Source organism: Pocillopora verrucosa, chromosome 6, assembly GCF_036669915.1.
Source record: "Pocillopora verrucosa isolate sample1 chromosome 6, ASM3666991v2, whole genome shotgun sequence".
NCBI lineage: Eukaryota > Metazoa > Cnidaria > Anthozoa > Scleractinia > Pocilloporidae > Pocillopora > Pocillopora verrucosa.
This window is the reverse complement of record NC_089317.1, coordinates 1,969,376-1,997,006: the sequence shown is the minus strand read 5'-3', so window position 1 is coordinate 1,997,006 and position 27,631 is coordinate 1,969,376. Positions and strand designations below refer to the sequence as shown.

Below are 27,631 nucleotides of genomic sequence, written 5' to 3'. Positions count from 1 at the left end.
AACGGGGAGAATTCTTTTAAGTTATTACTCCATTATGTTCTGTGATACGGAAGCACTTCAGTAGTTCTAGCAGCAGCTGCGTCATCGATGTTGAGGGCCTGAGCCCTAGTGGCTTGGCGCCTTGTACTATGACATGAGTGACAAGAATGGAGTTTGCGTGACAGTTACAAGTCACGACGGTGAAAGTAGAACACTGGTAGATGGATATAATGGGAGGGGTTCATACTCTCGCAGCAGTCACTACTAAGGAACAAGTCTGTCCCAGCTGGCCAGTCTGACTGAGGTCTCTTCTCATTGTGAACAATTAATTATATATGAGTGTTACCACTCTTTGCTTTTGGGATCAAACTATGAATGGTGGATGTCAAGTGATTCCAGTAGAATGCCCCTCCTGGCAGTCAAAAATGCGCATACTGAAAGACCAACTCGTGTGCTGATTCTTCACAGCCTGAAATTGTGACAAGAAGCGATGTTCCATGGCGCGAAAAAGCGGTCTTCTCACTGAAAAGTAAAAGCTACCTTTTAAGAAATTAAGGCCAGGAGATACTGGAATAACCCATGTTTTCAACGAGAAGGGCTATTATACTCTAGGAAAACTGAAATGTTAAGGACTAGTTAATAATTGAAAAAGTTTCAATTTGATACCTGTCTGTATTGCGACATAAACCGTCGGAAGAGAAAGCATCTTTAATTACAGTGGCGATTCAACTCATCTAAAGAATAAGCAAATCAATGTGTACCTCTGGACTGGTGATCACGATCTTAGTTTGCCCCAAAATAAAACATTTTAATAGATGCGAAGATCCGCAGTGAAGACTGGTTACTTGTTTAAGATAGGAGCCCTAACCAAACCCTTGCAGACTTACCAGGGAAAAATCGTTTCACAATATTGGTGTCACAAAATTTCATCGATACTATATGCCTCAAATGAAATGTTATGGCCTCATTGTCACATCTTTGATGAATTTATTTATTTTTTTACAATTATCAGTTTCATCTGTAGTGTGATGACTGTTAAGAGTATTTCTTAATTTATTTTTCTGAAACATGTGAATTGAACTGGTAATGCCAATCTATGTGGAAAAATTATTTATTTGAGCCTTAACACGTAAACATTGCGATTGACTATCACTTAATTTTTGATGACAATATTACGGCTGAATCAAAAATTAGTCATTAAAGATAGAAAACTATTGCCACCTTCAGAAGTTGGTGATTGTTCAACAAATTCTCCTTGTCAGTGCAAAAGGAAACGTATTGTGAACAGTATGAAGTATATGCGTAATAATGTTAGGGTGTAAAGGTTGAATGTTACTGAAATTTTTCTCATAATTAGTTCGTTGATAATCTGCATATTAATTGTATATTTTATAGAGTTGTTGACTATTAACTTAGTGTAGAGTAAGTCTGTCTTGGTATAGTATTTACAAAAAACTCAAGCTTTCTCCAGTACCTATCTAATCTACATGACTCAAATACAGCATCTCACTCAAAATTACCTCCACAGATACCAAACATATAATAAACATAAACACCTGTTTAGTAAACATAAACACCTGTAAACATAAACACCTGTTTTGATTCTACTTTCTAAAACTCACCCGACATTTACACTCCTCTAAAATACAACTTATGAAATAGGGAGTAATTAGCTAACAAAGGAATTTCCTTTCTAATTAACAAATAGCTCCCATGTTGCAGTGTGCCCGTTCAGGATTAGATCACAGAGTCGTCACAGAAGTGGTAAGACTAAACAGTGGCACTGATGTTCATACCGCGTTTTGAAGTCTTCTTTGGTCTTTTACTGTAAAGACCCACAGTTACATGGGGTCTATTTGTTTTGTATGATAAAAAAGCAAAATGTTGTTGATGGTGACGTCACCCATGCTTCTGTCCGCCAACAGATCGTAAGAAACAATCAAAATGCTTGCTTCTTTCAGCTCATCATCATATAAACCTTTACATACATATATCTATTCAGTATCCTCCCTATTCCCAAAGCGATGCTTTCAATTACTGATGTTATTTAAAATTAATCACCATCATCGTTAAAATTTATTTTCTGATATGATTGACTATGATCACTTGTTATCAATTTCTCATAGTTTATCATAGGTGGATAAAAACCTTGAGGCAGGAGGGGGGTGGGAAACCGCACCCATGACAGATCAGGGTCCTCTCAAACCTAAGTGTAATAATCGTAATATCGTTCTGTAATCATTTTCATTATAGTACTGATAACTATCTTCAGAGTCACTGTAACCACCATCATCGTTATCATCATAGCCTGATATTTCTCGCATTATGGCCGTACAATATTTGACGAGAGAGCAAAAAGTTCGAAGGAGGGGGTGGGGAACAGGAAAGAGTTCCTTCGTTGCCCTGCCCTAACCACTCTATCGTCTAGGTCGCTATCGTCGTTACTATCATTTTCGTCATCACACTCATCAGCATCATTATTATTGCAGTTTCCATCATCACCAGAGTCGATGAAATAATTATCGCCTTTATCAACATCATCAGTATCTTTGACATCACCATCACCACGTGAACTGTCGTCGTGTCGCCGTTGTAATGACCACCAGCATTATCATCAATTTTACTCACGCAATTAACATCTCGACTCTCGGCGAGGTCAACATTATCATCGGGTTTATGACCATCAATCAAATTTTCATCATCATCATCATTATCATAGTCGTGACTACCATTACCAAATCAACCCAAGTACTATCACCATTGTTATCATGAACATCATCCAGCTTCCATAACTTCAAATTGAAGATGTTTGTCCTTGCTCGTATCTGAACACCACGCTGTACATATCTCCTCCAAGTCTTTGAGCGAGCCAGCGATTCTTTATTACAGCGAGCTTGATAGAATCACACGTGAATTTTGCGTCGTAATTTGTATGGATGGCTCTAAAAGGGAGATTAAAAACAACAAAAAAAGTTTTTATAATGCAACTGATACTTTTAAGGGTCCCGAGTTGTCCGCTTTGAAGAGCTACCACTGTTTTGTATTTTTGATATAATCGCTCTCCAAAACAAAGATTAAAGGAACATCTATTAAAGAGAATGAGAGAAACAACTTGTTTTCTACGGTCTCTTTCAAATGTTTGAGGCGAGAGAAACAGAGAGAGGCAGAGTAAGAAAGCGAGAGAAAAGCAAAAAAACTGTAACAATCGGACTTCTCACTGCCGCCCTTTATTGCTCTGGACACGTGACCATAACCGCTCTTGAGGCGTGAAAAAGAAAAAACCTGGTAACAACGTTCAAGTAAAGACCAAAATGACTTACCTTCCCATTCCTTCTAAAATTAAGAGATCCGCATCTCTACACTTCAGTGCAAGCTCTGTGTTCACTCTCCTGAAAAGAAGATAAAGTCGGTAGTTCACTTCTAACGTTTTCGGGCTCATCACAGTACATTCAAGGTAAATCTTTGTTGTAGAACTATTTCACGTCTTTCTTCTTGGAGTTAAACAGAAACCATACCTACAGTCCAAACACGGAGATCCAATTCCTGACTCCATAAGAACTAACCGTTCTTCTCGATGCGCAGTCCTGAGTACCCATAAAAAAACAAAAGCGAGACGAAAGATTATGTTTCACCTCAATCTCCTACATAAGCGACGAGTGAAAAATATACATTGCAGAGAAAGAAGGGACGGGACATGAACCGAGAAACCAGAACAAAAGACAAACAATCTCTCTCCATCTTCTCCAATGCACATAGTTGCAGAATTATTAAATTATCTCTCCTTTTCGCCAGAGGAAAAATGATGTTTCATTACCTTATTTCTGGACATAAATCTGCTATTTTTTCTGTCAAGATCACAAGTTCACTGTGCATGACGTCATTCAAGGCTGGATAAGAGTTAGCAGCCATGACAACCTACAAAAAGGTCACGCAAAACTTAATCGAAAAAGTCGATAATATGTCACGCGTCATGTAATAAGAAATACGAATCACTAATGGACAGAAAAGCAAGTTAACGACGATACGAAGAGAAAGTTCTCCGAAATTATATGAGAGTACACAAGCAGAAAAGAAAAGATAGTTATTATCTGAAGACTGGAAATTGAAAGGAAAGTTAATATTCCGCCCTTGTCTGCTCAGCTTGCCAACACTTTCAACATTTGAACGCAAGGTAAGCGTAGGACGTCTAAAAGTTATTGCGCGTTTGTTACGCATTCGGGAAGTTTTGTTCAGATTATTCTGACGCTCCCGCTTAGATAGTAAACTTAAGAGCCTTAAGCGAAGATCATTTTTAGTTCACCACCAATAGCAACTACAACAAAATTATATCGTAATTGTAAACGCAAAAGTTTTACCTTCGTTCCACGAGAGAGAAGTTCTCTGACAAATGGAAACATCCCTAAAATAATATCCACTCCACTGTTATCTACAAATATGACAGCCAGCTCATGAGGTGAACCCTGGTCAGAGGAACAAAAAAATTAATTCTTAACGGGAATTTGTATGCGAAAGAATATGTGGGGAGGAGGGGGGAGAGGGAGGCCGCTTGGAGAAGAGGGAATAAGGAAGGAGGAATAACAAGGGAGGATAAGGACAGGGCAAAGTGAGGAGAAGAGGGGAAGGGTAAGTAAGTACAAAAGAAAGGAAGGAGAGAAGAACGGGGAAGGAAGAGTGGCGAGAGGGGGGAGAGGAATAGGGAGGTGATGGAGAAGAAGGGAAAGGCGGAAGGTGACAAGGGGACAACGGACGGGGACGGTGTGGAAGAAAGAGAAAGAGAAGGAGAAAGGAATGGTTAGATGAGCAAAATGCAAATGAAACTAACTGACCTTTGACCTTTCAATCCAAGTATCGAGGTCATCTTTTAACCATGGTCGAGCTGAAAGATTACAGCAGAAAGAAAAATTAGAAACGTGGTTTACGTAATGCTTAACGTGATGTGGAACTTACTCAGATCTCTTTGGTAGCATGTGGGCGTTCATCCATAGCTGATACGACTAAAACTTTACTGCACATAGAAAGGAAGTTTTAAAACTCACAACTTCTGTTTGCGTACCTTGTAGTTTTTTCATCGCTGAGTGGAAGTCGAGTTCTCCTTTTTCCATGAGCCTGTTAAATGATCGTTGGAAAGCAATTAGAGCTGCTAAATACAAACATCTCAATCCTGTGCTTTCCTTTTCTCCGTGGAGTCCTTAAAATAAAGCAGGAGTCATCTGGAAGCGGGTAATTAGGAATTCTAAAAACCACACTGATTTCAAGAGAGAATTTGGCATTTTCAAATTGTTTTCAGCTCTGTTTTGCGCAGGACCAAGGCGTGAATCTAGTACAGAAAAAATGGTTCAGCTTGCAAGTAAATTATAAATTAGACGTCTGTAATGGCACTGCTTAAAAACGTTTTTAAAGAGCGGCAAGCAAGTGCAGAACATTGACAATGGTTCACAAAACGAAAAAGAATTCTAAGCCCTTTTCATTCTCGTTTTGAGGACCTTGTTATCAAAACCAAACAGTAAACAAAGGTTCCCACTCTTACTTTGAGACTTCCTTGGCACCCCAGTCAAAAACATTTCCAGCTATAATCCCTTCAATGAGAGAAATTTGTCGCTGTTCCCATGGTAGTGCGTCCAATTCCTTAAGTCTTTTAGAGAGCAGAAGAAGTGCTGCCTCGTTTTCTTCTTGTTTCACCTGCAAGTTAAAAGGGAGGAAAAATAAACGCGTGACATCTCAAAAAAAAGGCGGGAAACAAGCGCTTGTCCAAATAGGCAGAAAATATACCACTTCCGATCAACACGGCGGGAAAAAACGCGCCTCTCGTAGAAAAACATGTGTCGTCAAAATAGGCGGGAAAACAAACGTCAGTGGACGCAGGAAAAAGCGGGAAACGAACGCTCGTCTATTGTACAGGTTTCGGTCGAGTTTCGAAAGTAAACCGAGGTTGCATCGGTTTTGCTTTCTTTCGCTCTGTTATTGGTCCAAAAAACTCGCACCACTCTCTCAACCAATCAAGTGCAAAACTAAAACCAATCACGACTTGGTCATCCGCGTTTTCCCGCGCTTTGGGAAGTTTGTTTGATTCAACTTTGAGTTCTCATTGGTTCTTAGGAGTATTCTCCTTTCATTTGATTAGTCGTTGTGATAACTTTGCTTTGGTTTTAAAACGGCGCTAAAAAAAAAAAAAGTATTTAAAAAAGCAAAATAAGCGGAACGTTTGCTCAATAGCAAATTGGCTGATGACCAATGGCCACAGGAAGTGAAATAATAGCTACCTCTGCATACGGATCAGGAAAGCTGAACTCGTTCAGGTATTGTTCTCTCACGTCTAATAAACTTCGTACATTCAACGTTCCATAGGCGCTGCAAAGGAAAAAGTGTCACGCAAGTGTGTCACACGAATGTGGGCCCTTGTGACAAAGAGTGTCACGCGTACGTCAAATTGCGCTTTCCGTAATAGTATTAAGGCAACTTTTTCGAACATTATCGGAAGAGGAAAGGACTGGGCGATTTTCAAAGCTGGGATCTACATTTTCCCACAAACTATTCCAAGAATAGCAATGGCAGTGAATAAAGAGGTAAATATCATGAGGAAACCTAAAGTGAATTTGACTGAATACTGTATAGCGAGTCAGGTGTTAATTAGCAGTGTATGAAATAAACAATGAAAATAAAGACCTTACGAGGTGTTGTTCTCCTTTACTGTTTCCAAGTTGAATTAGAATTTCTAATGTTGGTTTTGCTGGGCAAGGAATAACGTACCCAATTTTTCCGATGATAGATCATTGCTATAGTCCAGGGAATCAACTCAGGTGACATTTGAGTATGCTAGGAAAATAACTCACGCGGGTTGTTCCTTGAGAACATTGAGGCGAAGTCGAAATTTGTTCCGAAACTTTTCTGCTCTTTCTCTAGCGTCTGGAGAGTCTGGCTGGCTTGCTACGGCGCGTGCAACAACCTGATAAAATTACAAGAGAAACATGAAAATTAGCCACGCCCGTAGTTATCGGCAAATTAACTCCACTAAAAAAGGGCCGTGTTGAAAAATTTCAGATTAAGTCAACAAAAATTATCCGAAGATGTGTATTTTTCCCAAACTTCCGAAACTGCGATGTCCACTACTTCACTAAGAGACTAGGTGGTTAACTAAATTAAATTAATTCAAAATCAAGAAAGCTTACTTTCTCCAGTCCGTCCTCGAAACAGCTGAGCCAGTATTCCCGTGCATCTGTGTCAACTGTAAGGTCTTGTGTATCAGGAAAGTAGTCGCTCGGCGAGGAGAGGAGAGGGAATGGAACTAGCTTGTGAGAAAATTGGTCCATCTCTAATACATCGTACTAAAAATAAATAAATAAATGAATTACCAAGGATGGATGAGGAAAAAAAAGACTTCTGGAAAATACACGTGACTAAGTCATAATCGATTGTGGATCATCACAAGAAGGTGACTGTTTGAGTACCCAATGAAGCAAACTAAATCACATATGATTTTTCACTACAAACAAAAGTTAACAAATTTAAGCTTGCACACGAATTGAGTAGTTTCTTCCGTCGAAGCTCATTTCAGTTTACAAGATATTAAGCAACTTAAATAAATTTAACACCGTTAAGATCTCGAGATTTCCATGACACGATAGCGGCTCTTAACTGGTGTAGAAGACACAGTGTTGTTTTAATTGTTTTCTTATACCCAGTTGTAATGAAATTCTATTGTGACGTAACTGTGTCTTCTACACCAAGTAAGAGCCGTGATAGCTCAATAACATTTGCGACAATGTAAGACGGTTTTATGGATTCTTTTCCTACCATGGCTCCATCAGAGATCCGAGAGTTGAGCAAATCGGAGGGTAATTTCACAGAAGGTAATCCTGAGCTGCCTGCGTAATTCTCTCGCCACGTCAATACATTCAGATTACTTAAATTGACGTCAGCTAAAAGAAAAAAAATAAACTTGAAGGCCGATGGTAGCGAAGCATACGTTACCCGTGAATTCATATGTTAGATTTCCGAAAACTCTCCGATTCCTATTTGTTCAGTTTTCAGTTATTGCCAAGACCTCGATAATCCTCACTCAGATTTCAAGTTTTTCCAGAGCGGCCAAATATAGTAACGAATGCGCATGTAAAAAAAATTCGCATGTACCTATTTATATTTGTAGGTGGAGAAGTGCACTATGGGATGAAAAGGGCCTATCCCAATAACCCGAGTAGGGTTAGAAACCAGACCCTTTCAATTCAGAGTCCGGTTAGGGTGTTCACCACTCGGTGTGATAAGTTTTTAGGCCTTCACCGACCTTACTAGATCCTGTACCAATGAAAGAGAAATATTGTTTTATTAACTAATCTTACCGTCTTCTTCTACTCCTTTAAGAAACGCTCCTATGGCCCCGAGATATCCTTCATGCCTCAGAAACATCGCCTTTTGACTTCCCTAAAACAACACAAAACAGCTTTTCCCTAAATGTCCCAAAAAGAGTTCAGGCTTTTACATGAACGACGACGTCACTTTCTGTAGAATGCAAAATTCGATTGGTTACGTGTTCAAGATATTTCAAATTTGCTCAACGAGTATTGCGATTCCTCCACGGGATACAGCATCAATCTGTGTCATGTCATCACTAATTTCGTATCATTTGAGCCTGCTACCTGGAACGAAGGACCGAGAGAAAAGAGCCTTGCCCAAAAACACAACACAATGACCCCACCAAGTGTCAAATTCAGATCTCTAACCCCGACTTTCAGAACGTTATCCACTACGTAAGTACCAAGTATTTGTTCTTGTTCCTTCACCATTTAAACCCTCAGAGCGACCAGTATACAGCTGAATCATTCGTGAAGATCATAAGAATAAAGAAAATGATCACCAGCTAAAGAGGCTCTTGAAAAATTCTCTTTGTTAGCACCTTAGGGAATGTATAGAGAAGAGTGCGGAAAATATGCATTCTGATGTTAGGTTGCTAACGGTTGACCTACCTTTGACCAGTAGTTTATACCGTAAGATATGGAGTGCATAGTCACAGGGTTCCCTCTGATAAAATATCCGCCGAAATAAAGTCTCTTGAGGCCGTTAAGTTTCGCATAAAGTGAGGCAATCTGAAATGAAAAGACAAAGTAATGTCTCTGTAGGTGCTGGAGTCGGTCAAGGACAACCTTTGCAGTTCTTGTATTTTCTTTTAAAGGAAAACTGAAGCTTAACAAAGAGTCCTCGACTCATAAATACAAAGAAGGAGGGGATGAAAAGGTTATCTAGAAATTCTCTTGGATGCCTGCATCGTTAAAATTAAAAAAAAAAAAAAAACTTTTCTTCCGCTACACAATTTTGATGAGAATTCTTAAGTTATTTGATAAAAAGATAATTTGGTTTTATAAACTGAGTTGCAGATGTAAATTGGCTACCGTAAAATAGTTCCTACTGTTGACTTTCCGAACGTTAGCCCTCCGTCAGAGCGAAGGAGAAATAGTTAGTTCTTGAATAATCATTGGATTCAACAGTTCGAGAAAGTTTTCTTTTATCAAAAATATTCAGAGCTTTAGATCTACCCGAATTTCGTGAAAAATGCTCTTACTGTCAGGTTAAAGGTAGTTTTAACAAACCTGCCCGATGTCGTTGCAAATTAGATGCAGAAGACTTTTTGCTATATCTGCCTCGGCGAACTTGGTAGCTAAACGTAAAGAGATGTCACAAAGAAGTTTTTAGGTAATTTGACAAGAAAGTGTTAGTACTAATAGCTTTCCCATATCAAGTCTGGAAAAAACGCGGGAAACTCGCGTCCAAACCGATCTAAGCGCGGGAAAACAGCCAATCAGCGCTGAAGGCGGGAAATCTTATAACCTCTTTCTCATCCTGGGAGGCTCTCTGGTAAAAAGGCAATTTGGTGTTAACAACTGAGTTGAGAACGTAAATTGGCCACCGTAAAGAGTTAAAAGGCTGACGTTTCGAGCGTTAGCCCTTCGTCAGAGCGATCGTATTAAATATGCGCTGAAGGCAATAAAGGCAGGCACAAATCGAATAAACGCTCGTTTGACCTGCGCTTGCATTTGTTGAGTTCAGCGGATATTTACTGTAGAGTCTTTGTAGAGGAGAAAGGTTATAATTACAGTTAAGTACAAGTTTTCCTAAGACATCTCAAAACCATTTCACACGGCGCTGACGAGGTTTTCGAGATCAAGGTCTAACTATCAAACCGTAAATTTTTGTTGTATAAAAATGTCTTTTCCCGTATCAACATAATCTTACAAACGAAAAAGGAAAAAAGTACAACAACGCCGAAATGCGAACGGTTACCTCTTAAATGCAAAAAACAATACTTAGCAACAGTTGCCGATCTAAGTGCGATTCAGAAACAGAGATCTAAACTCCAATGAAGTTTGAACAAACCACTGTCTTGATCATCTCTCGGTGACCTGACCGTTTTGCCAAAACTGCTCGCAGTTAAGTCTCCTGGAAGCTTTAATGCGTCGTAAGCTCCGCCATAGATGTCTCTCACCTGCAAAATAATTGTTCATTAAGGCTCAACTAGAAGATTTTTCGCTGAGTGTCGTATGAAGAAAACCAAGGTAAACACTACAGCCAATCAAAACAGAGCTGAGCATTACAATAAACCATTGAGAAAATGCAAGCGACCTCAAGCGCGGGAAAACGCGGATGACCTCATGACGATCGGTTTTAGTTTTGCATCTGATTGGTTGTGGAGATGACGCGAGTTTTGTGGGCCCATCACAGAGCACATAGCGGTAAATTCAATCCAATCCTAGCAACTTTCGATACTAAATCAGAAATTTTTCTGTTCCTTGAGAGAAAAGCAACCACGCTGTAAGAAATATAGAAAATACTGCAATTCGTACCAACATGTCCACACTTTGGTGATGGCCTTTGGTTGCAAGCTCTAGTAACTCATCAAAACCCTGCAAATCGAAAGAACGTTATCCAGTACTTATTGATAGTTTTTGTTTCTGTTCAAACAAAACTGAAGAATGGAAAAGACGCCGAACAGAATAAAATTAAAGAACAAAAAGACAAACAAAACAACCAACCAACAAATAATCAAAACAATACAAACGCAGTAAATTGCTAGGACTCGACCCAGACGCCTAACATTTTTTAAGCTAAATCCATTTGCAATAAAATAAATAAATGGGTGGTACATAGTTTAAAAACTAAGTTTCAAAAGCTTATTGAATTCAATTCAGCACAGCTCTCTGTCTTATGTTTCGCGGCTATTCAATGCGTGTCTTGTACCTTAGCACTCGTTAGAAGCGAACCCAGGCCCCAAAAGGTTCCTCCGCCCATGCTTGTTCCACCAACTCGTTCATACTTGTTTTCAGACTCTACCTGGAAATACAGATTGAAAACATTTTCACTTGTAAGCAGGTAGTTGTGCAATTAAATACAGTAATGTTTTATCGTATAGCAATTCCAAAAGAACCTTTGCATTTCGCGTTCCGATTCTCAAGAAGTCAAACCTAAATTCTGCGTTAGAAATCGTGGATTATCAGCATCTGAGAAACTTCACACCTACCCCTCCCCTAATCCAACATTAACCCTCACCTGTTATCAGTTGAGTGTTTTTGGGTCAGGGGAGGGGTAGGAAAACAGTTGCTCAGATGCTGACATTGATCCAAAAAGGTTTCCATAAGAATCGGTGTCGATATTGCGATCGTGTAGCGTCACCTTAAAGGTAAAATACCTTGATTATACTGACTCCAGAGCCAATATTAACCAGAAGGTAAGGAAATATTTCCGAATGATCAAGAACTTGGAAGACATATGGAGGATTCTGGTCTCGATGAAACTCAAACACTTCGTAAGAAATGTTCTTCAGAAGAAAGTTTCCACCTCTGATGAGGCATTCCATCTCGTCCTCTTTGTCAACTCTAACAAATAGAAACTACATTTTAACGGCTTGTAAATAAACAATAGCTTAACTACTGGATAATTTCCTCTCACTCTCTCTCTCTCCTTCTTCTGCTCATCTTCACATTGATCCCTCCCCCTTCGATATCTACTCTTCATTCCTTTCCGCTCTTACCTCTTTCCTGCTCAAAGTTACAATCTCCCTCCTTGTCTTCTCCTACTCCTCAAATTTCCTTCTTTCCCTTCCCCATCTTCACACCTCTACCCAAAGCTTCTTCCCCCTTCCATCTCTTTGCCCACCATCATGTTCATCCTTTTCTTTCTATTTCCCTTCTTCCCTGACTTCTATCCTTCTACCTACCATGCATTCTTTCATTCCTCTTTCTCATCCCCCTACCCTTTCCTTCCAACCCATCTTTTCTCATCCCAACCCCTTGCCCACATCCCTGTTCCTCTTCCTTATCTCGCTCTCAAACTTTTACCCATTCAACCAATCTACTCTTACTCCCTCCTAGTTTTCTGCCAACCCTCCAGTTCTTCCTCATCCTCCATCCATCTCCTTTCCTTCCCCTCTCTCCTTCCCTTTCCCTTCCCATTCATCTGTTCACCCTCCCTCCCTCCCTCTGATCCCATTCCCATATTTCCATTCCTTTCTCCATCCCTTCCCTCCTTCACTTCCTTCCATTCACTTCCTTCCCAGTCACCCATTCTCTCTCTCTTTTTTTCTCCTATCCTTACTCAATCCAATGTCTCACCTAAGGCCAAGTTTACTTGTAAGTAAATCCATATATTTGTAAGCTCCACCACCTTAAAGGGAAAAAAGAACAAATATTTGGTCCATTATGTACATAAAGGTGACTTATCAAACTTAACAGGTCTTGTGTGCAGAGAGATAAGAAGTCCATCCCATAAGTATCTGTCACTAGCACATGTGTCTGTTACAATATGTCTTTTTTTAAATTTTTTTTTATTTTTTAATTTGTTTAAATTTTTGTTGTTTTTGTTTTTTAATTTTATTTTTCTTTAGTAATTAGTCTTTTTAACAAGGTAAATGACAGCTTATTTTAAGGAATCTTATATTCTGTTTTAAGCTGTCATCAAACTGATTGAATTGACTTGGTCAATGTTAAATTAATTTGGAATTTATATTAAAAATTAAAGAAAATGAAGGCAGCCTACCAGTGGCTTTCAAAGCCCTATCTTTGCTGACGGCAGATAGGATGTTTTCTTGAATAAAATTAACACACATCTCTATGTACTTTGTTTCAAACTTGATAAAGTGTAATCTGAGGTTGGACTCTTGGTCATCTTTGATCTCGTAGATATGCATAGATGATGGACTTCTGTCTGACTGGGAAGATTTACAACAATTACGATTAGCCCAAGAAAATATGAATCCTGCTTGCCTGACTGTTTAATCAACAAATTTATTATAGTAAACAGTTCTCTAGTATAAACACCTCTAAAGACATAAAGAAAAAAAATTTAAAAATTGTATCTTATACCCCTCTCTCCTGGTCTTCATCATCACTTTTGTTAGTGAAGCTGTAATGCCGCTTCCTGATATACCTCACTTCTGACATGTACGCCACCTTAGCAAGAGATCCACCTGTCGGATACATATTGATAAATGCACAATAGATAAGATACAGCCCAGAATTGAAAAGCTGGAAGGAGAAAGGTCAAGTTTCAGCCATTTTTTACACAGCTGTAGCAAGAATCTTAGCAAAAGAAGCCGGACAGTTTATCATGTGACCTTTGACAAGCGCGTTACGTTCGACAAACTGTACAGAACATACCAATATCCACTGCAAATATCTTAGCGTTTTTTAGATTTCGAAACACCTCAGGCAAAGATATACTTTTCGCATAGCCCGAAGTACTTCCTTGCGTAGCTTCAGGATCCATAATTATGCGTCTAAAGGCGAAGACCTCATTTAAATCTTACGAAAGGTTTTTAAAGAATTGTTGGTCAAAGTACGCTAAGTCGTCCGCCATTTTGAATTATTATGAGCTGAGTCCGCAATGTTAATGCACGTTCGTCTCCAGGTCCACTCTAAGAAGTCCCCATGTGCTGATTTCTGCAGAGTTGTCTGCTAAACGTTACAGATCATATATTTTGTGTGAAAAAAGAAAATATTTGCAAATGAACCTACTGCATTGGTAGCAGACGTTTCAGGATTTAAAAACCCATTTGCGTCTCTATCCTCGTGAATTGTACGGAGATTTACATCACCAAGTTGAGCGATTTGGAACTTTTCAAGTGTTGAAGTGGGCAAAAACACCGACTTCAGCTTTGTCTTTTTCAAGTATCATGGTGGTAATGACAACGTTCCCTCCTCCGACTGAGGGTTTGCATCATGTTCAAGATAAAACGGAGGCTTTCATCCACGATAAGTCGTGTGGAGTGGGAACTTTGTATATTGCAGCAGAGTAAGTGAAAAGTAATTTACTTTAATGTTGTTAATTGAGAGTCAAAGCTTTCTCACTACTAATGGGCATATTAAACCGCCTTAAACTCATTCCCAGGGGGAGGAGTAGAAAGGACGCTTGCTATATTGCAGGGTCCCCCCTGTTATACTGGGAAACCTTTTACTATGTGATGCTGATTTTAATTGTGATGAAGATATTTGCAATGATGCATTGACAATAATAATAATGATGATGATGGTTAGATGAACACAGTGAGAATGAAAATCAGCTTCAACATGTCACCAAAAGCAGCAAAGAGGCCTGTTTGACATGATTCTGTAGAGACGCAATGGCATAAGTGCGCTGAGCTCCAGGTCAAGACATCTAGGATCCAAACCTGGCCCTGGGCAAAACACTTTATTCTCACAGTGCCACTGTGGGTACCGGAGAATGTCGGGGAAGGCTGGGAAGGGGGGGGGGGGGTGGTAGTGATACCCCTGGCCACTTCATGCCATCTTTGTACAAACAATTTTACATTTGTGGGTTTTGATCACATCTTCTTTGCAGTCGATTGTCATGGAGTGATCCAGAATCTGGAAAGGGCTTCTCATTGGAGTATCCATCAATATCCTTGCATGCAATATGCAGGGATACCTCACAGTTTCCTCATGAGTGTATTTACTGCATGATGGATTCACCTTTAGATGGTATGTGTCGCCGGACTGAAGAAAAAATATTGCTTCACCTTACTAATTACTTCTTAAATGACTATTTCCCCCTCATTTATGGAACTCATTTTATACCTTAACATTTCTGCAATTGCCAGTTAGTATTGTTCAAAAAAGGCCATAATGTACTGAATTCAAATGTTCTATTATGCTGCAAGAAGGGTATTCTATCATCTCCTGAAACCCAAAAGTCCATTCTTCAATCCACAAATATATCCAGTATATTGCAAACTTTCTTTTCAAACAAATTCTAAAAACTTTTAAACCTGAAAGATGTCTTTCACACTTTTCCCAGCCATGTTGGTAAAGAATTTTTCCCTTTATGTACAAACTGTTTTGTTTGTGTAGATTGCTTTGTAATTTCAGTACTCAAATTGAAAGCTACATACTTCCGCCTTTAACCAGCCCTTCATTCATATGCTTATGGTGCACCCTGCATACGATTTGGCCTCCAGAATAAAAAATTTGAAATGTACATGTAGGTACATTTTCTTATAGCAGAGGTTAATTTGTGTTGTTTTTTTTTTCAGATGGTGGAAATGACAGTGACAGTGACGACAGCAATGACAAAGTCGGAGAAGTTAGATTTGTTCCTGAAGACAAGTCAGCATGTAAGATGTCTGTCATGTTTTACCTCAACTAATGATTAACTTAATATTGACAATAATTTATCAAATGAAATTGAAGATGATCAATTGTTGTTACATGCAGAATTATTACACCAGGTTTTTAACTTAACCCTTTAACTCCCAAGATGTGACTGTCAATTCTCCCCTCTAGTTTCTACACTAGTAGTTGGGATTAGACCAAGATATCAACTTCTACCTGATAAGTTTGACTATTCTTATTACACATTTGCTGGATAATGTATGGATATTATAGGGAGAATTTGCTGGTTAATCCTTTAACTCCCATGAGTGACCAAGACAGAATTTCTCCTTACAATATCAATACGATATCAATCAGATTAGTGAGGAGAATAAAGAAAAATAGCAATTTGGGGATAAGAAGTTGATCCAATACTTAATTCTCTTAATGAACATTATAAGAATTGTATGGTTGACAGTAAGGAGAATTACAAATTTGATCTGGGAGTTAAAGGGTTAAGGTAAACAATAACAACATTTGTCTGACTCTTTATTGTTTACTTCAGTTTTTTTTTTAAATAATTTATTGATTGAAGCCAATGATGTTCAATAGTTGTTACATATAAAATTATCGCACCAGGTTGTTAACTAAAGGCAGACAATAACAACACATGTCTGACTCTCTGTTGTTTACGTCAATTTTTGTTTTTTTTTGTTTTCACATAACAAGTGGATGTCATGTTCAAGGCTTTATCTGAGTGTCAGGTTCTCCATCCAGACCCTGAGAATGAAGAAGGGGAAGGTACATTACTAATCTTTGATTAAAATACTAATTGATTAGTCCTAGAGTGATGCAGTTATGATGGAGTGCAAGGCTCTCCATGCTGTGGTCTTGGGCAAGAAACTGTACTCTCTCAGTGCTTCTCTATCTAGGAGTGCTGGTGAACTGTCAGAGAAACCTGATGAAATGCCAACAGGTTCACTTATAATGGACTAGCCTCATGTCCAGGGGAAGAAGTATGAAAGGGCAGTAATACATGAATATGATTATGTAAAAATCATATATATGAATGTGAAATTAAGAGTACAAATAAACTCTACTTAGACAGTAGTGAAAATAAGGTGTGTAAGGATGACTTTCATATTCAAAGTGATAATACACTGAGTCACTTTATGCTACAGAAACTGGGAAAAGTCTGGCTTTATTTCTGACTGTACCTTACCTTGCCTTTTGTTGTAGAGGATGAAGACTTTTTTTGTGATGCAGAGGAAGGAGAGCTTTCAGAGGAAGGACAGGTCTCACTGATTTCTTTTTTTTACTTATTTTCTTTAACACCATTGTGCCACAACAAAAGATGCTTAAATTTCAAGGGAGCCAGTCAAAGTTACAATAGTGAATATAAAAAACTGAATTTTTAGGTTTTCATAATCTTCAGGAAAAAATCAAATCATTGTTTTCTCTAATCTGTACTCTGATTTTTTTTCTCTTTCTAATCACAGGCAACACTTGAAAGACTGGAAGGCATCATACAGATGCCAAGTCAGGAGGAGTTTGTTCAAATGACGTCTACCCAAAATGGGCACTACCTTAATGGTCACAGTAATGTGCCAGGTTAGTGGAGATGGCTGCTAACTCTTTCCAAAGAGTGACTTGAATCTAATTTGTTGTTACAATATCACCCCTGAATCACACATTTAGGTCATGAGGAATAGAGGAAATAATCACCTACTAAAGACGCTCTGGATTGTTCAACAAATTCTCCTTGTCAGCATCTCAGGAAATTTATAGAGAATTGTATGGAGAATGTGAAAACTGATGCTAAGGTGACTGGTGGGCTCCTATTCACAGCTCTGTGATGAGCAGGTTGAAAAATTGCTGATGATTTGTATTGAATAATATTTTAATTTTCCTGTTCCCAGCTGATGATGAAATGCAACCCAATACAGGAAATGATGAGCAGTTTGAAGATGCAGAGAAATAACAACATGCTTATGACAAAAAAACATTGTTCCATGCAAGAAAGACCCCATTTTCACAGCTGTAGCTCTTATCAGGGAAAGAAGAGAAATGTTTTTTTCCAGGCCCAGCTGTGCTTTTTTTTTTCAGGCAGAGAGGAACTTAACAAAATGCTATGTACTTAATAAGGACTGCTGCATTATATAGAAGTTCATTGGAGGTCTAACAACATGATATTGTTATATATTTAAGAGGAAAAAAACAATGACATGTAAAATATTCTCAACATATAATCAGAGAGAGAAGAGTCCTATATCATGGCATTAATAATTTCCAGGGAAACTCATTGCATGTAAAACTGTAAATTTTGTTACACTTTTTTTACTCTTTAACTGCCAGAGGTGATTAACATGAAATTTCTCTCTATAATATTCATACATTGTCTAGCAAACAGGTGTGGAGAATACCCAAACTTATCAGGTAGAAGTTTTACTCTTGATGTAGCAGTGAATTCTCATAACTGATATATAAGAAAATGTGTTGCAACAAGAGGGCAGATTTTGGGAGTTGATGAGTTAATCACTTCTCGCACAATATTATTCACATTTGCATACACTGTCTTGTTGCAACTCATCATTGGTTTTGCTGAAAGAATACTGATGATCAAATGATCAGAGAGTCTGTGCATCTTCAGTGTAAGGCTTTCTGAAGCCAAGTTTGCTACTAGATGGAAAAACAGTGTGTTAAGCAGAAACATTTCTTCACCCTGTGCAAAGTCCTCCTTCTATTAAGATCCTTTGCATGATGTTGTTTGTCTTGTTAAAAGGAAATAATAATTTCTTTTGGAAATGAATTCAACTTTGTGGCCTTTGTATCGTGGTATTTTTATGTCCTATACAGTTGAGTGAACCTAACACAGCTGTTTTCTTTAGAGAGGCAAAAATGAACTGGAAGGGGAATGCATTGGCTCCTTGCCCACTTCTACATTAAACAATCAGTTGGAAAACTCATGCCCATTTTCAGCATTTTAAAGTAATTAATACTGAAAAAAGGTTTATGATAAATGCTTAAGAACAGAACTCATAACTTCCAGCTGCCATCTACCTCTCGGAAACAACAAAAAACCGTTTTTTTTCAAGCTTCCTTCCAATTATTCAACAGCTGTTCCTCCTGTGCAGACTTTGAAACCACTTGTTCAATGGTTTTATTTTTCTGTTTGTTTCCTTTGTTTTGTCAATTTTTTCTTACCACAACTGAAACCAAATATTTCATGATTGAAAAAAACAACTCACAAATTTCCAAAAACGAATTATTCATCATTTGTTTTTGTGAAAGTATAATCCTCATTTGCCAAGCTGAAATCATTATAAATAACTTGAGATATCAAAAGTTGAAAAAAGAAAGAAAAAAGAAATATGAAAATGAATCATAAAGAGGAGGTACCTCTGCATCCATATTTAGTGAATTTAGCCAATATCTTCAAGGGAAATCCACGAAAATTATTACTTTAAAATTCAAGAACTGTCGGTTACCGGAAACAGGTTACCTCAGTTTACTTCCGGAACTTTTCTCCTGTTTTTTTCTTTAGCATTGTCAATGACGACATTTCCGGTGTGATTTGAACATAACACAAAATCGCAGAGCAGTTCTTTCGCTGGCTCATTTTCAAAGAATCACTTTGCACTTTCATGCCGTTTTATTGCTGTCAGAGCTTGCTTGTGGCGGATCGGGAGGCCGAAGATATGAACTACTATCGAAATGCTAACAAAGATGTAGCCCCAAGGAACAGCTTTAGACACCGTATAGTTACTAAAGAAATGGCTTTCTACTGCTTTGATATCTTAGCCATGCATCTAGGCTTATATCATCATCAAGAAGCGCCGTGGCCAAACTTCCCAAACGATGAGTTGTAAGTATATTAAGGTTCCCTGGTTTATTTGCAGTTTATCGTACAGTAGCGATAGCTTAGCTAATTTTCGCATGGGAAATATATAGCTCAGTGAGACGCGATTTGGATGAGAAACGGCCGTATTCTTGTTCAGGGGTTTCTCTGTTCCTGGCAACAAAAGATTGTACATGAAAAGAAACGCCGATCTAGCGACCGAACGTTCGCTTCACCAACCACTAATTTGGTCTTAAATGAAATCTTTCCCGCTGACTCTATTCGGTATGGCCATTAGAACATTTCTTAGTGCCTCAATGGTCGGTGAAAAAAAAATTTATGTGACCTTGAAACAGGCAGTTTTGCATGACTTGAACCGAAGCTACAGTATACAAAATGCAAATTAGTCGACCGATTTTGGCATTGTTATTGTTTGAACCTCCAAGATTATATCATTCTTTTGACATGTTACCTGTAACATTTCCCAGGAATTGGTCGAGCATCGTTTGAAAGGAATATTTTAGGCGAATTGTTCAAGCCTTCGTCTCAGTTCAAAATCGACGAAATTCAACGTAGGTGTAATTCGGGAGGCCCTTATTTGAGTTCATTGTATACATGAATTTTTTTCATTAGCTTCAGCTGTAGTTTGTTCAGGCTTATTAAACTTAATATTTATTATCTGGCCATTGGTGTAAATATATTTAGTTGCTCAATCTTTTTAAACTGGTGCAGATCTCGTGGTTGAAAACAAATTGAAATTTTTAGCAATGTTTTTCACTGCCGGATTGTTTGAGATGTATGTGGTCATGCTAAACTTGGTTTGAAAGAGATTTTCAGATAGGCGATGTTTATGTTTTTGCCAAGGTGACTCTCGCGGAACAATAAATATATCTGCTTTAAAACCCAATCAATGTGAAACTTACAGTATTTGAAAATTGTGTACTCTGTTTCTATGGCACTTTGTTTAAGAAATTGATTTCTATGCACAATGAATCCAATTTTGTCTTGCTCAATAGACCAAGTAGGAAAAATTTTTTGGAATTAATATGTTACTGTCAACAGTTTGATATCAACTAACTGAATTATAAAAAAATATTCATGACTTGTAAAATGAGCCATCTTCTTGTTATGGTATCAAGATATATTTTTTTCTCAATTTTTAAAAACAAATCTGCTGTTGATGTATGCAAAATAATTATGTATTTGTTGGTGATTTTCATTCTATTGTTAAATTTTCATTCAAACTTATCTTTATTTTTTCATTCTTACCAAGCTTAGCCCATTGATATCTATTAAATAAGTACAGCTTAGAACAAAAAGTGATGGAATTCATTTAGATAATTTTCTCTCAGATTCCCATATTTTTTGTCAAAAGCAATTTGCTGATTCTTATAGCCACAATTGTTTTTATGTATATTAGTATAAAGGTTCAAAGTTCATCAATGTAGCAATTTTTGTATTACAGTTTTAGAGGCAGATTGATTTGACCCTATATTTCCTAAGATCCAAATAAAACTTTTCTGCACCATCAACCACAGATTTCCTACAATTTTACCTCTTAAAATTGGTTATAAAATCAAACAAGATTCCTTAATTAATAATTTCATTTCTATGTCCAAGAGACTTCATGTTGCGTGACAGTAATGTACATGTATCTACTACGCGGAGACAGATGTCTAGAATAAGTCTAGCCATCAAGAGATAATGAACTCTCAAGCTAGAGGAATTGATTGACTTCTTCTGATTATCACCTGGCAACAACCAGTCACATTATTAATGTGCTAACTAGTATAAAATCCTTAAAACTTAAGGGTCCTTTTTTCATGCAATAATACTGTAGCTCTTGCCCATCTGTTTCACTGATTTACTGGTAATACTGCAAAAGTGCAGCAAGTGATTAGTTAGGCAAACAACTCTACTGATTGTTTATTTAGTGTAGTTCAGAAAACCCACGTGAACTGGACTAAGTTCTCAACATCTTCCTGTCACCTTTTTGTGGAAAATTTATAGATAGATTCACAAACATAATGCTATCCACAATGCTGACCCTATCAGTTAGTAGGACATGTGTCATGTTTGAAATCCATAATGGCCCCTGCTCACCACAATCTCTGTGGCTCAGTGGTAGAGCATCAGAGCTTGGAATCTGAAGGCCTGAGGTTTGATTCCTCATGGGGACTCAGAGTGTTTCCTTTGTCCCATGCTTGTGACAAGATGAAAAATATATTTCTTTATGTATTGATTTGGTCAGGAGAAATAACATTTTGGTCATTAATTTGTGCTATAGGGTTTTTGTTTTTGCAAGCCTTAAATTTGTATCAGTATTGACTTGAACAGGGTTATTCTAGAGATTGCCTCAAGATGGCCCAACAGGCCTTTTAGTTCAGGGGGCCCTTTTCAAGCAGGGAGGCCTTTTTCAAAAGAGGGGCTCTTTTTGAAGAAAGGGGCCTCAGGAAAGTGGTAACCAAGAAGGCATTTGAACATATTTGTATAGTCTTACCAGTGAGGAGACCCAGAAGGGAAAAGAAATTAAGATAGTGAGAGGCTAGTAAGTTTGAATTGACTTGAAATATAGCAGCTCAATCTGAACCTGCCAATTATTTTTTAGAATTTCCAACTACAAAATTCTTCAAAATTTAACCCCATTTGTCACTCAGATGTAATTTTTCATGTGGCTTCTAATTACAAAATTTTAGAAAACCTGCAAAGCTGTGCTTTAGAATAAACTCTCTCGAGCATTTTATGTTGATTACCAAGTTGAGTTTAGAGATTCATGATTCTAAAAGCCTTGTTTAAATAGTTCTCATAATGATATAGCAAATCCTTACTATTACAGGCCATTCCCTGTGTTTGTATCCACAATTAATGACATTATTGTCTCTCTTTCTCTGTTTTTAGTCCCCTCTTTGTCACTTGGAAGATTGGCCAAGATCACCGACTACGGGGTTGTATAGGAACATTTACCGCAATGCGACTTCACAAAGGTCTTAGAGAATACACCCTTTCCAGGTAGGAATTAATTTTTAACTTAAGAACTAATAAAAACTTGCATGATCTAATTATAATTTCTCCCTTGTAGTTGCTTTATGATTTCTTTCAACTTTGTGAGGAGAATTTAATTTGGACTTGTATCAAAAACTGTGAGAGAAGTGACAAGTTACAGTAGTTCCATGTACTTCTGGTCGTCAACCCCTTATGCTACTTACAAGAAGAATTTGCTTCACAATCAGGAGATTAACCCTTTCCACCCTAACATGAGTATTCATATTCTTCACACTGTACTCTATACATTTGCCAAGGTGCTGTTTCTTTCACCATTGCTCCTTAAAATTTTATTTATGTTGACTTATTGTTTGTGGGAGAAGTTTTGTTTGATTTCAAAACCTAAAAGTTCTTTGTTTTACACAACAATGTAATGCAAAGAAAACTTCTAGCACTGAATAACAAAGGCAGATGAGTAGCACATTTTTTTTAAGACTGTGTGTACAAAAAAGTAGAATATGCACATCTGACTACCCTGTGTATACATCTGTGTAGTTAACATATATGTATAACAACATACATTATTTTGTTTACTTTTAGTAACACTTTATTTTTTTGTAAAGGAGACACTTAAACCCAGCTGATCTCTTGTTGCAAAGTTAGATTTTTCTTTAATGGATTGTTTTAAATGTCTTCATCTGACAGCTGTGTTTTCTATTCTTTAGATTCTCAAAGATATGTTTTTTTTCTTTTACAGTGCTTTAAGAGATAGCCGATTTTCCCCAGTCACCAAAGATGAACTAGCATACCTCTTCTGTTCTGTGTCTGTGTTGACTAATTTTGAAGAAAATGTCAATTGTTTAGACTGGGAGGTTGGTATAAAATGTATTATAGATATACTCTTGGCTGCATTAGATTACAGACTTGTTATGCAATCATTTAAATGCTGTATATTTGAGTTTTTATGGATGTGTGAACTTGTCTATTTAAGAGCTTGGGAAAAAATGAAAGAAGTGTTTCAGTCTCTTGTTTTAGATCTTTCATTGCATATATCAATTGTCTTTCAAAAATGGAGATCAAAGTAAATAATGAGTCAACTTGATGAAAAACTCAGTTTGATGTCAGCACAATTTGTTAATGCAGCACAGAATAAATGTCATTGTACAGTCCTAAAATGAAAGGACTGCACTGGTCATCACTAGCTGTTCTCTGTCTCTTTCCATGTTGCTGTTTTTTTATTCCATGATCAATTGTTCTTTGGATTGTTAGCCAAGTACATCAGCATTGAGAGGGAAAGAGAAAGTTTTGGTGTCTATTGAATCTGTCCAAGAGTACATGTGGTAAATTTTTAAATAATCTATATGCAGCTGTAGAGCTCCAATGAACTGGTCAAATGCTTTGATTTCTAATGTCATGTTATGTTAGCTGACCCAGTGATGCATTTTAATTTCTTCATAGATTGGTGTTCATGGTATACGGATAGAATTTTATAATGACAAAGGTCACAAAAGAACTGCTACTTACCTTCCAGAGGTTGCTAAAGAACAAGGTACTGTGTGTTAAGCATAAAATATTATTCTTTTCGAGTGTGGTTGTGATAGAAAATCAGGATTATTAAAAATTATCAGAAACTATAACAATTTTTCTGTCACTCAAGTTAGGGCAACTATGCACCTACCCCTCCCCAAACTGTACAACAGTCGACTCATAACAAGTTGGGGTTAATGTTTGGTTAGGGGAGGGGTGGGCGCATAGTTGCTTAGGTACTGACATTGATCCATTTTAAGTATATTTGATCATGAGTGACCAAGACAGAATTTCTCCATACAATATCATGCAGGCAAGTAATGAGAATTGAGAAAAATATCATTTGTGGGATAACTAATTGATCCAATACTAAATTCTCCAAATTAACATAATGAGAATCATTTGGCAAACGGTAAGGAGAATTACTAATGAGATCTTGGGTGTTAAAGGATTAATGCATGTGAATGTGTGACTGTCCATTTTAGGTTGGAATCAAATCGAGACCATTGATTCTCTCCTGAGGAAAGGTGGCTTCAAAGGAACCATCACCCAAGATGTTCGCAACTCAATCAAAGTGACTCGTTATCAGAGTGAAAAAGTCACTGTAGATTATAAGGAATATCTTGCCTCCAAACAATGTACATGACAACTGTTTAGTCTAGGTCTAACAAATGTAGGCAACTAGATCTGTGAATACCATTTTCAAAGATGTTAATAATTATAATTATTAATTAACTCCTTGTTATATTATATGTATATTTATTGACACGGCCAGCGTCATGGGAAGCAGTGCAGCTCTCTTTTTGTTGTTTTCAAGTCTCAGAGTCAATGGATGTTTTGAAAATGGTAATCAGAGAGCTGCATGGCTTGCAAAGCTTGTTTTGTGTGGGAATCACATTGCAATTCAATCTATTACACTTCAAAACCTTTTCACTAGTCTTATAACAAAGGTAGAACTGCAAGGGTGAAAAGATAACCAAAATCTTTTATCAAATGTTTATGATTTCAACAAAACTCCTCAGAAAGACCTGAGTTGATTTTTTTGTTTGTTAAATTTAATTATATTTAGTAATGATTATGAATTTTAAATTAGTTATAGCATCTTCTCTCTTACAATTTTTGCTCCCTCAAATATGACTAAGCTGCATAAAACCATTTTGGTGAAACATGTTCATATGTCAACAATCAAATAGAAATGTTTTTCAATTACTCCAATCACTCAGAAGCACACCTTTGTTCTAATACAACAGAAAGGTTTGATGACTTTTTTTAACTCTTTAAGTTACAGGATGACTTGATATTTTTTTTACTTGGCAGTGTCAAGTACCTCCACTACAGATATAGTTCTCATTAATACAGTCAACTCTCACTTAAGGAACACTCTTGTAAGTGGACAGTTTTACTCACTGACACATTTTCAATTCCCATTTTTGTCTCTCAGTCAAACTCTGTATTTGCACATTCCCATAGACAGACACTAACTCATAAGCGGACTCAGACCAGTGTTCTCCCTTATTTTACACATGACAGGTAAAACAAATTTTCAAACCAGTAAAGCAATCCTTTTACCTGTTGAATTTTCAAGAATTCCAAGCTGTTTAAAACGGTAATAAGAGGTACTAAAGGTGGTAAGTGTTACCAGTTACCACCTGAAAAGGAGAACACTTTCAGACACTATTTAAGCGAAAATTTGTTTTTTTCTTTTGTTTACACTCTCATAAGCAGACACCCCATGCATTATTGATTCTTGGCGATAAAATTTGTCTTTAGCTTGCACATCAACAAAAATATGACCTTGAGATTCGTTTGTCAAATCTCCATTTGTCTGCAGAAAAGCAAGCTGTTGATTTATTTGTCATTAACTTGAGAGTCCACCATAAAACTCCCTCCTAAGAGGAAATCCACCCTATATTTCTGATGTTTGCTTATGAGAATAATTCCTGTAGGCAAACAGTTCTAATAACTGACACTTTTTTCCAATTTCTGAGGGTGTTCACTTACGAGGGAATTGACTGTCGTTCTTCTGAGGTTTGTCAGCATTTTGATTGAGGGAGTCACATTTTTTTGTGCGAGCATGCAATTTAGGGGTCAACCTGTTCTCGTCTCTCAGACAGGTGTATTTACCACCAAATATAAGTTAGTTTTGACAACTTTCTGTTTTTCAGAAATTTTTTTTTCAATTTATATTTTACTGCTCTCTCAAACATCTCAGAATTTATCTTTTGGTATGTACTAAGACTACAATGTAGTTAGGACAACATCTGTATTTCATAGTTAGTGCTACAAATTGAAAATTGTGTTTCATTGAGTTACATTACCACAGTGTGGTACTTAATATCAATAGTTAATGTTTGCATGAAAAATTTTGTATTATTAATTAATATTTTTTTCGAATTCTACAACCAGCTGTTATTATCTGTGAAGCTTTCCATTTATTTTGGACACAAAGAATTGGGAATTGATAGTGAGACTAGGGAACAAGGAATGAAGAAAGTGTGAGGGAAGGGAAACGTCTGTAAGGGTGGCAAGAGCCATGGCAGATAATACTAGATTGTTTCTGTTTCCTTTTTTAATTGCCAAATTGCTTGGTTACTATAATTTTTTAGGTAATTTCTTGTTTGAGCATTTACCTTCACCTGGGTATTGTTGGAAATTCATTGTGGCAACATCAATCCTTTATTTTTTGTGGCTAGTACTGTATTGTAAACAGCAACAAAGTCTCACTGTTTTGTTACTGTTAGGAAAAGTTTTGATGTTTCCAGTCTTTAATTCTAAGTAATTTTTCCCAAACATCACTAGAATTATTGGATATTCTTTCTTTTTTCCCTGGAAATTCCAATCAAAGGGGCTAGATCAACCAATTTTAGGATATTTTATTTATTAACTTACCAATTTAGTTTTAAAATGAATCCTACACATGAAAACTGAAAATGAGAGAGTTGCGGTAAACTTGATGATAGACAGACTTCCCAAATCTGTTGCTCGAAACTCACATAAAACAGCTATGTATGTAGGAAATCAGACTTACTTTTGCTAGTTTCGTCAAAGGGGAAAAAATGACGGTTTACCTGAAATAATGCTGCATCTGGCCCCTCTCTGTGACGCTTAAGAACATTTTCTCTTTTTCCCACAAATTTTGTCTTTCCCTTGTAATTTATCATTTTGTTATTTGCTTTTACCCTTTGCTGTTGACTAGTATTCACTTTTTTGTCATTTATTTCAAATGTTTGCTCTTGACTCTGCTGTTCTTTCTTCTAATATTAAAAATTGAAATAAAGGTGTTCTTGATGTGCTTTGATTTTTTTCCTGACTAAATAACGTCAGAAGTGTAGCTCATTGTAAACACATCAAAAAGATGGATGTTCATCTTCCATTTCTTTTAAAGTCAAATTCAATCAGAAAATAAATAGTAAGGTCATTTTAAAACATTTTCTTCCTGCAGTTGATTTCTGGAATTATCAGATCATGTTGAGATCTGGTCCAAAAACCTCAGAAAATCGAATAGGAACAGTTAATTGAAAAAACATGAAAACAGTCCCCATATGAGGGCTGTAAGCTATGAGCCAGCTAGAGCATGGTTTGTACCCTTTTTCAGAGACAAATCTCGAGAACTTTTCTAGGACTCTGATAGATTTTTCCAGGAGCCCAGATTTCACCTTTAACACTTTTATGCCCAAGATTTCAAAATCAATTCTCCCTGTGGTCTACATACATTTCTTATAACATAAATTCTGAAAAC

The 27,631-nt window shown here is 37.2% G+C and overlaps 3 protein-coding genes across 3 annotated transcripts; 2 read left to right on the top strand and 1 right to left on the bottom strand.

Annotated features, from left to right (window-relative positions):
* Window positions 1-1,074: 1,074 nt before the first annotated feature.
* LOC131780164 (4'-phosphopantetheine phosphatase) lies at window positions 1,075-13,805 on the bottom strand. Its single transcript, XM_059096783.2, has 23 exons — window positions 13,617-13,805; window positions 13,323-13,426; window positions 12,997-13,168; window positions 12,573-12,624; window positions 11,651-11,837; window positions 11,203-11,295; window positions 10,809-10,868; window positions 10,342-10,450; window positions 9,558-9,625; window positions 8,937-9,056; window positions 8,313-8,394; window positions 7,771-7,895; window positions 7,146-7,301; window positions 6,810-6,922; window positions 6,240-6,327; window positions 5,507-5,658; window positions 5,033-5,085; window positions 4,806-4,855; window positions 4,335-4,439; window positions 3,794-3,894; window positions 3,495-3,563; window positions 3,300-3,368; window positions 1,075-2,921 (listed from the first exon to the last, which is right to left on the bottom strand). Exons 1-23 carry the CDS (start codon window positions 13,723-13,725, stop codon window positions 2,774-2,776), a joined length of 2,385 nt encoding a protein of 794 aa, XP_058952766.2. The 5' UTR covers window positions 13,726-13,805; the 3' UTR covers window positions 1,075-2,773.
* Window positions 13,806-13,891: 86 nt separating this feature from the next.
* LOC131780163 (methylosome subunit pICln) lies at window positions 13,892-18,354 on the top strand. Its single transcript, XM_059096782.2, has 7 exons — window positions 13,892-14,250; window positions 14,797-14,936; window positions 15,488-15,568; window positions 16,275-16,346; window positions 16,785-16,840; window positions 17,045-17,156; window positions 17,465-18,354. The coding sequence occupies exons 1-7, from the start codon at window positions 14,132-14,134 to the stop codon at window positions 17,524-17,526; spliced, it is 642 nt and encodes a 213-aa protein (XP_058952765.2). The 5' UTR covers window positions 13,892-14,131; the 3' UTR covers window positions 17,527-18,354.
* An 811-nt stretch (window positions 18,355-19,165) lies between these two features.
* Window positions 19,166-27,184, top strand: LOC131780162 (AMMECR1-like protein). The gene is made up of 5 exons (XM_059096781.2): window positions 19,166-19,410; window positions 22,282-22,392; window positions 23,123-23,237; window positions 23,824-23,914; window positions 24,378-27,184. Exons 1-5 carry the CDS (start codon window positions 19,190-19,192, stop codon window positions 24,536-24,538), a joined length of 699 nt encoding a protein of 232 aa, XP_058952764.1. The 5' UTR covers window positions 19,166-19,189; the 3' UTR covers window positions 24,539-27,184.
* Window positions 27,185-27,631: the final 447 nt, after the last annotated feature.